Source organism: Prunus avium, chromosome 1, assembly GCF_965620075.1.
Source record: "Prunus avium chromosome 1, drPruAviu1.hap1.1, whole genome shotgun sequence".
In the NCBI taxonomy this organism is placed as follows: Eukaryota; Viridiplantae; Streptophyta; class Magnoliopsida; order Rosales; family Rosaceae; genus Prunus; species Prunus avium.
In genome coordinates, this window is record NC_142284.1 from 18,668,340 (window position 1) to 18,677,959 (window position 9,620).

Below are 9,620 nucleotides of genomic sequence, written 5' to 3' on the forward strand. Positions count from 1 at the left end.
ACGTTTCCCTTTATGTGATCAACCAAAATGTCTTTCCTTGAGTCATGAAAACAACTTTTATGACTATTTAATATCACTATTAATAAATTATCATCAGCAACTCATACACGCGAGATTTATCAAAACCGATAAATAGAACACGTATCATGTGACAATCCATATAACAAAACAAAACCGTATATGCGCCTAATAGAGTTAAGGTTCATTGTGACATTCCGAAAAGTTTTTAAAACACAAACATATATGTACATTATTGATTCACACCTGTGGGTAGAGAATCAAACATGTTTTTAGTGATTTATCAAGAGAGTTCATATATGAATTCCTTTCATAGGTTAAATCCTCACATCTGTGGATAGAGGGAAATTCCTATTAATTCACATATGTTGTCTTTTGCATCACTCCACCATGAATATACATGGATAAACTGTCCTCAAAATCTTTACTTAAATACGTTAATTTATACCTGTGGGTGTAAATTACCATATTCCAAAATCCCAGACAATGAACTACATAAACTTCCTGTGCAAGAAAACTCACATCTGTGGATGTAGAGAAGACTTGATAGTTTATGCGGTCTACCATCCAGATTGTTCCATCATATTATTATCAATCTGTACAATTCCCATCTGTGGATGGAGAATAATACAGAAGGCTACTAATATAGATGCAATTATTGACCAAACTATAGAGTTTAAAACCTTCTCATACAAACTGAGCAGCTGTGGCTCACTCAATTTGCATAGCAGATTCCAAATCATTGATCAAAAGTCTTTTACAGCATGATCGAGCAGTAATAACCTTATGCCCTTGATCATACCTTATCAAATAAGATATGCAATTTGTTTAACACTACATGCTTCCATGACTAATGATCAATTACATGCGAGCAAGATATTATGAAACAAGTAGCCTTATAAGCCAATTATTGAACACGCAATCATTCTAGTTTCAATATATATTGTGTTGCGACATTTAAACTATAATACTACTTTATGAGCAGAGATAACCTTATGCTCTTTAACAGTTAAGATTTGCAAACAAAAGAAAAACTGCATACTTTATAGCTTACGATCAATTAGTCAGATTAAAGAACAAAAGCCTAGAGCTCTGATACCACATGTAAGTCTGTACTAAGCTTTTAAACTATAATACTAACCTAGTTCAGCCATGGTAGCAGTAGAGTATCACGATTTCTTGTAGAGAGTCTTCTTCCCTTTTGCAGCACTTTAGTTTCTCTTTCTCTTAGATAGGGTGAGATCTGATTTGAGAGTGATTTGCTGCAAGGGAAGGGACCTCTATTTATATATGCATCACATCGATACCTTGCCTATCAAGAAGTAATCGTGTGTCCTTGTTGCATTTAGATTAGGTTTGGTTCAATCCATAATATACTAGGAATCCTCTTTACACTTGTTTTCTTTAATAAACTCTGTATAAGTGTTTAGATAGAAGACTAGGTTTTGTTTCCTGATCAACTAAGAAAACCGAATCCTCTTAGGATTAGAAGATCACCTTACGTGGACTAAGACAAGATTTTGTCTTACACTTATGAGAAAAACTTAGAAGCACAAAACTTTGGTTTAAAAAAATGAAGATTAAGAGATATATGGTTTATTTTATTAATGTGTCTTTACTTTGAAGTTAACATCGATCATAATTTTTGACCAAAAAAAAAACATCGATCATAATTTTCTTTTTTGTTGCGAAAAAACACAAATAAGAAATTGAATTAGTTTTTTTATTTTAAAAATTGGACAAACGTACATAATTTCATTTTAATTGGCTTGTACTTTTAATATTTTGAAGTCTTTTCTTAGTATAATAAAATAGTATCATTTTGGGTGAGCGATTGTAATCAAAAGATCAATTTGAAATGTAATAATGAAATAAAGTAATGAAGTAGCAAATTAAGTTCAGGTCTAATATTCAGCAAATTATTGACAAATATTCATATTCGATTTGTAGCAGCTATAGAAGGTCTTTTTCAAAAAAAAAAAAAAAAATTGTCATTTTAAAAAATATTTATAAATAAAGCTATTTTGTTGTTATTTTTTTAAATTAGAGTAAAATTGAAAACCTAAAAAATTGGGTACACGGTTTAAAAAAGTATCCATTTCTAACATTAACCTTGAGAAGGTTGGGTTTTTATATACATTGCCTCTCCAAATTATCAGAAAAAAAGAGGAAGATGCAATCGATTTGAATGTGCTTTTTATATAGAAAGAAGTTTTCTTTCTTCTCCCTGATGATCTTCGATTCAACCCACCCCCAATTTTCAATAGCATCCCTTAGAACCAGAAGAGCCCAAAAAATCAACTTCCATATTCCTTGCCCCAGATGAAAATGTCCTTTTCCAGATTAAACTTATTCTTGCTATTCTTTCACCTATTAATCCTTCAATTCTCACCAAGAATCTCAGCCATCAGGTACATTTTTTATTTTTCTATTTTCTATTTTCAATATAATTTTGGTTCGTCTCTTTGGTTGCTGAGAAAACAGAGGAAATGGGGGCAAAAGGTTGAATCTTGTGGTAATGCTGCTTGGGTTCTTGTTTATGTTCTTCTGAATGTTGAATCTTGATGGCTTTCCCGTACTGGGCAGGTGTTTTATTTATTTGTTTATTTATTTAATAGTATTAATACAGTATCTACCAATAACTAACAGAGAAGACGAAAACATAATATTTGACCCTGGCATTCCAGGTGGTTTAACTACAATTTTGCTCGTAAAACTGAATTTGAAAAGAATATGGATGCATTACTATTGGAAATTTCTTTTGTTTTTTTTGGGTCATATAGTGACAGACTGCTATTCTATGTGCTATTTGTTACTGTGGGTTATTGTATTTCTCTTTATTCTTTGGTTTATCTGACAACACAATTGCTCCTTTGGATTACTTGTGTCTCAGTGGTTTGGTGCTATATTTTGTACATTTTTGTTATGGCTCTTCCTTAGTTGATGATATGCTCATACTGTTACAATTTACAACATGTTCGTTTTCCCTTCAAATTTACAGGAAGGATGTTGGATTTCAAGGGAGGCGCATTTGCAAAAACACGGTCCTAGGAAGATACTTACTATCTGATGATAATGGTCAGCTTGCCCCTCTCTAAGTTTCTTCTTGTGCCATTAGTTTTCATGTTTTTCCTTTTTTTTTGCTTATAACTTATCAAAAATCTTCTGATAACTTATCATGTTTTGTTTACTTCATTGTCAGTTTTAATCCCCTTATTTATATAAACTATATTTGCATTGTAGGCCATGTCTGTGACGCTCTGTCTTTAAATCCGCAGTCTCGCTGCTGCCCTGAAAAAGGAGAAAAATTCTCTTGTCAGTGAGTTTTTCACTAAGTAGAACTCTGAAATTCTTTTTCAGAACATTGAGCAAATTAACAACATTCCTGCCTCCCTTTTGTCTACAGTGGTTGCAATGTAGTTTCAGAGTGTTGTGATTCTTATGAATATTGTGTTTCATGCTGTTTAAATCCCTCAAGGGTAATTTCTTGAATTCTTCAAATTTTGTACTACCATTTTCCATTGTCTATATTATTTCCTTTGTGTTTTTCTGTTCTCTTTTTAATATTGTATGTTTCAGTATTAGTGGGTTTTATTGTGCAGATAAAAGAGGAACAAGTAATGAATGTGAAGGTTGCCAAACCAGCTACTGCAGGTACAATTTTAAATAGTAGAAGGTTTTGAATCTTTTCTCGGAGACTAATCTTGAGCTTTCGCTGCTCTGATGCTGCATTAGATCTCATTTCAGAGATCGTTGAGTTTAAAAATCCACAAAATGACCTTTGCATGAAGAGTCTGACAGCTTTAGGGCGCATTGATAAATGTTCAACTGCTATTTCTACTAGTTTTTGGAAGATTAGAAGTCCCGATTTGACTATTTATCTCCTTTATCCATTGCATGGAATGAGTCTTGTGAAACCTCTTTTTTGACCCTTGCAGAGGCAATCAAGAAATATATTTACCCCTGAACATAATTTTTTCTTGGGATAATGTGTGCTCACAGTTTTCTCTTGGCAGGGAAATATTCAAATGTTTTTGATTTCTGTGCTGGGAGGTGTCGTCATAATTCTGAGAGTGTGGTAAGCAATCCATATATGATGTAATCGTTGTTCTTCTTGGAGGTGGTTTTTGGTCTTTGGGTTTGGTCAACTCATGGAGGATAGATAGTGTTTCCCTCATTATGCGAACAATTTCACAAACTTATTTATCGAATGCTAACTAATATGTTGGTACACACATAGATAATGGATTAGACTATGCATGAAGCGTTGATAATAGGAATAATGTCAGAAAAAAATTACCAATGATACCTATGTGCTACTCTGATGCATTGAACCATAGATGAACAAATTCTGGTTCTCTTTGTGTTTTCATTTAAGGTTATAAAGCTCATCACAAAGATTTTGTCAAGAAATATATAGCCATCTGATGTAGTACAGCCTGTAGGTGTTAGATTAAGCACTTAAACAACAGAACAGAGAAGAATATAAGAGACCGAGGAGAAGAAATAGAGATCGAAAAGACGAGATAAAGGACAGAAACAGTAGAACAAAGAAGAATATTGGAGATCGAGGAGAAGAAATATAGATCGAAGGGACGAAATCAGAGAGTTCTAGGAAAAGGTTTACTCAACATTCATATCTGAATTTTAAAGAACTACATGAGGGTATTTATATAGCAAACTAAAACCTAGACATAATAGGATAAAAATCCCTTTCTTAAACAGAAATACCCAAATAAAATAGGAAACTTAAAACTAGAAATCTGGAAATCTGGAAATCTGGAAAAGTAGAAATCCTACTAGAACTTGGAAAACTAGAGAATCTAGGAAACTAACAAATACATTAGGAAACTAATAAATTTGAGTCCTCCGCGTCCTGCATCACCATCATTTTACCTTTTTACTGGCATGCTGTTACTGTCTCCTCAATACTTCATTCAGACATTGGTGATCAAACTTGATATGAGAATTCATTTCAGAGAGGTGACTGAGTTTTAAAATCCACATACTTGTTCTGATCGTTGAGTTAAAAATCCACTTACTTTTATTAGATTGGGATCCTTTTTGAAACTTCAGAAGTTTTGTCATTTATTAGTTTATGTTCTCATATTCACAAAAACTAGAAGGATCCGCATTGTTTCTCAGACGGTATAAGGGAAAAGATTAGAAATGTGTAATACTTTACTTTAAAGCAGTTTTGTACTTATTGAATATTTATTTTTAATTAAAATGATTTCTTTCCCCAATAATCCTCCAAGATATGAAAGGAGTGAGTGATCTCGTGAGTCTGTATTATGTTATAGGTTTCTCTGGTGGCTACTTCGGGATATGTGTTTGATTACAGTCGAAGTACTCATAGTATAGATAGGATTATTGAGAAATTGTGGATCCCAAAAGATTACGCTTATAGGAACACTCATTTGTTATTAAAGCCTCCCCAAAAATTTGAATCAACTACTGGCCTTTCACATGCAAAACTGAAAAACTGACTTGAAGTTGAGTCGCCTGTATTTGGATACAGGATGAAATAGTCAACCAGAGCTCTCATAACATGAAAAACTTAACTTTGTATAAAACGGGTGCAAAAAGTATATCAAGCCAAACATAAATCACACTAATAATCATTTCAGTATCGAAACATGATAAACAAGAGCAACTATAATAACACTGGACTTCCCCAGATGTCTTATTTAGTTTGACTCATTTGTTTTCATTAAACTACCTTACACAACAGTAAAAAATTTGGCATTTATTTTATATGATTGCAATATGCCTGTCATACTGTCTGAGTAAGTTCGAACGTTTCAGGTCCACGAAAATGCTTACCTTAGTGATTTCCATCACTGTTTTTCTCTGCCATCAAATTCGTCAGGTTAGGTCCAGCTTTGGCAATTATATTATGATGTACTCTTCTTTAACAATGTTTATAATTTCCATAGTGGGTAATCATATTTTAATGAGGACAATGTTTGAAGGTTTATGACCTTTTTTGCTTTTATTGTTCGGGGGATTTCTTTGATTTATTTTGGGTAGTGGGAAGAGGGGAGAACATAAACTTTCAATGTCTCATATGCTTCCATGTCTATTATTTGTTTCTGTTGATTTTCTATCTTCTTCTTGTTCTCTTTCTTTTTTTTTTTTTTTTTCTTTTTTGTGTGGCAAGGGCTGTGGCTGGATTTCTAGTCCTTTCAGTTGTGTAATCCCCCCTTAATATTTTCCTTATCTGTGTTACCTTGACTCCAACACTAGCATAACCTTTGTTTCCTTTATCTGCTTATGTGTTAAGTGATAACTAGCTCATGGCCCAAATTATGATCTTGTTGATGCAGTTTCCATCTAATTTTTATAGTTGTTTTTGGATTTAAAAATGCACTGTTTCGTTCATTGAAAGCATGAATTTTTGTTTTAAAATTGGCAACGGATGTTTAGATATTTGTAATGTCTCTGCTGTTAGTTTTAGGATGATCTGAAAAATTACTCAAGAGTGAATATAATCTTACTAAGCTACGGTGATACACAGATAAAGAAATTAGAATGGGTAGCCTGGGATCTAGACCCCTAGACTAACCTCGAGAAACCTAGCACCATACTAGGGAAAAAGGCTTTCACATGGTGGCAAGCAGCTGCATAACCTTTTTGATTTTGGATCAGACCAAGTAAGGAATTTCCATGCACCTCATACATTCAAAATCAAGCTACTAACGGTTTCTGAAAAAGGCTGTTCCTTCTTGCTATCTTAGAGGAGCTAACTAATACCACAAATTACTTATATAAACAAAGTGAACTAGAATCTAGTAAGTATTATCCTTCATAGGTTTCTGATTTCCCATGATTGCCCACGGATATTAGACACATTCTTATTAGAAGCCTCATTATTAAATTTGGTTTTCTTTCCACACTATTAGAAGGTTCATTATACTGTTTTTGCTATGAGATAAATTAAATTAAATGTAACAGTGAATATAGTATAGTAATGCCAGTGCCATATCAAATGTTAAGCACATTAGCATGATAGGTTGATAAAACTTTGTTAGGTAGAAGGTTCTTTGTGATATACTTGCATTAATTTCGAACTGGACTATTGGAGTATGGTTGTTCTATATCGAATGTTTTTTTCTTACCTCTTTCGCTAGACTTTCTTATATGGTATAATGATTTATTGATTAAATCAATACCTATCTTTTTGACTGGGTGCAGTTTACAGTTAGTTATAAGGATTAATTTTTTTTTTTTAAAAATATATGTCAACAGCTGCAAATTATACATTTTTAGAAGCCAGACTGAATGGCATTAATGTTCTTGTTGGAAGGTGAGGTTTCACAACAATTATTTTGATCTATATGTACTTATATATGTATATATTTATAGAAAATCTCAACCGTAGCTGATTCACAAGAACTTGCTATGGTGTGGATGGCAGGCGAGGTCAATCATGCGATTCAGTTTGCAAGTCAAAGGGACAATCATGTGTTCCAAATAAGCTTTTGGTACTTAATCAGTGTGACATGTAAGTTGAGCATCAGGTAGTTTAATTTTGTAAAATTTATTATTCTTGTATTTTTTTAAATTGAAACTTTGCCATCACACATGCAGGGGTGGTCCTGAGGTTTATGGGGCTCCATACAAAAACTAAAAACATGGCCCTTTTATAGTGAAAATAAAAGGCATGCATATTCAAATTGTGGTTGGTTCTTTGCCTGTATCACCATGATATTGAAAAAACATTTGTGCTGAATCTCTCTGTAAATAGAGAAGTGTGGAACTATTAATTTGAAAAAAGAAAAAAAAAACATAAATATGTTTGTAGTAAAGAGGTTTAACTTTTTCTTTTTTTCCTTCTAAATTTGGTTTCGATAGATACATAATTATTCCATCTAGTATACCCAAAGAGTTTATTTTTAAATACTTAAGTTTAATTAGTATGCTCCTTAGAAAAAAAACAAGTTTAATTAGGATGCTCCTTATAAAAAAAGTTTAATTAGTATGCTCCTTATAATAAAAAAGTTTAATTAGTATGCTTTTTACTTTGTTTTCTTAATAGCCACACAGCCCAAGTGACTGAAGATTTGGCAAAAAATTTAATTTCAAGAAGACTAATTTTTTGTGGTAAAAATGCCCAAATTATTATTGAGCCTAAATCCATATTTCAGAAATTCGTCCAAAGTCCAATTACTAGGGTGTGGGACCCATTATTTCAAGCTCATATTTAGGTGCTGTACTGATTGGACGAATATGTACTTCCTACTTCATGCGTTGGAGTTTTACCATGGAGTAGACTTGTTTGTTCCTGTTGACTTGTGGAATTCCTTCCTACACAAATACAACTACTTAATTTATGAGAATTGTGCAATCCCAATATCCACTGGAGCCCATGCTTGGTCCCTGTGTGGGTGCACAGTCTGCACCTGCTTGAGGATGGCTCTGTATATATCATGTGTGTGGATCGGGTTATTTAATCTAGCATTCTTGTACTTGGTTTTCTTGACTGAAGTGTGTTCCTTCTTCCACATTTTACTTTCTTCTCCCTCTAACTGTCTCCAGACCCAATACAAAATATTATACAGGCTTTTGACTTACTTTGAACTTCTTTTTTTAATTACATTATTTTCCATATAAACATTTTAAATGGCACTTATATTGATTCATTGGGATAGAATTAGATTTCAGGCATCATGGATTTTAGAGTCTAAACATTTCTGGTAGTTTCTTTTTAGTGTTGGCATCCGAAATGGTAATTTTTTGGTGCTATTCTTCTCAATTGTGTGGGAGTTTTTGCTTTGTTGGTTGGTTTGCTAGTCTTTGTTTGTAGTTTAGGTGTTCTGCTGGACTGCATGTCTATCTCTTTTTTGTTTTTTTGTTCTCAATAAAGTTCTTGTTTCCCTGCGTTTTTCTTTAGGAAACATTAACCAGATTTCTTCTTTGCATATGGTTGTACCATTTTTTAATTCTCTGTAATTCTGTATTGAACAGTATGCAGAAATATATGAGCTGCAAGGGAACTTGCCTGGCAAGTATTGGTCCGGACCAACCTGCTGAAGTTGTTGATGATGCTCCTGAAGATTTGGTATACTTCCTTTTCAGCATTAAAGTTTCTGTGTTCTGGAATTGTGTTTTAGTATACAGAGAATCATATTTCCTGCAATAGCCTTGATACAATCATTCTGTCTTTAAAAAAATTGTTGTATTTCTGCAAAGAAATTTCAGTCACTGGAGATTATTATTACCACATAAGCATTTTCTGGCTAGTAATTATTTTAGTTTAAAAGTTCATGCATTGATACTCTTCCACATAGTTGTCTTGTAGTAAATTTTATTGAGTGCCCTATGCGCCGCTTTGGATCTTGTACTACACCTTTATTGTGGAGGTTGTTTTCCTACCCTATTGAACTATGATTTAATGATTATTGATATAACACTGTTCTCACATATGGACTTACCTACTTGGCTGCTGAAATGAGGCTTTATAGACATATAATGATATGAGGCCTTAACTTAAGTGTTATAAGTCCGGTGTATTCTATGTAGATTGCTGATAGAGCAATGTACTTTTATATCTTATGAGTCTAACTGAGATAGCTCATACTTTGGCAGTTAATTTAAAT

General features: G+C 33.0%; 1 protein-coding gene across 1 annotated transcript in view; it reads left to right on the forward strand.

Moving 5' to 3' along the window:
* Positions 1-2,098: 2,098 nt before the first annotated feature.
* The window catches only part of LOC110749538 (glycosyltransferase family protein), a 9,102-nt gene continuing 1,580 nt past the window's right edge, over positions 2,099-9,620 (forward strand). Inside the window, exons 1-10 of the mRNA XM_021949647.2 lie at positions 2,099-2,429; positions 3,020-3,096; positions 3,262-3,337; positions 3,425-3,497; positions 3,621-3,672; positions 4,035-4,096; positions 5,827-5,890; positions 7,270-7,327; positions 7,439-7,525; positions 8,989-9,082. Coding sequence (XP_021805339.1) covers positions 2,341-2,429; positions 3,020-3,096; positions 3,262-3,337; positions 3,425-3,497; positions 3,621-3,672; positions 4,035-4,096; positions 5,827-5,890; positions 7,270-7,327; positions 7,439-7,525; positions 8,989-9,082 — 732 coding nt within the window. The 5' untranslated portion in view covers positions 2,099-2,340. The remainder of the gene's footprint in view (positions 2,430-3,019; positions 3,097-3,261; positions 3,338-3,424; positions 3,498-3,620; positions 3,673-4,034; positions 4,097-5,826; positions 5,891-7,269; positions 7,328-7,438; positions 7,526-8,988; positions 9,083-9,620) is intronic.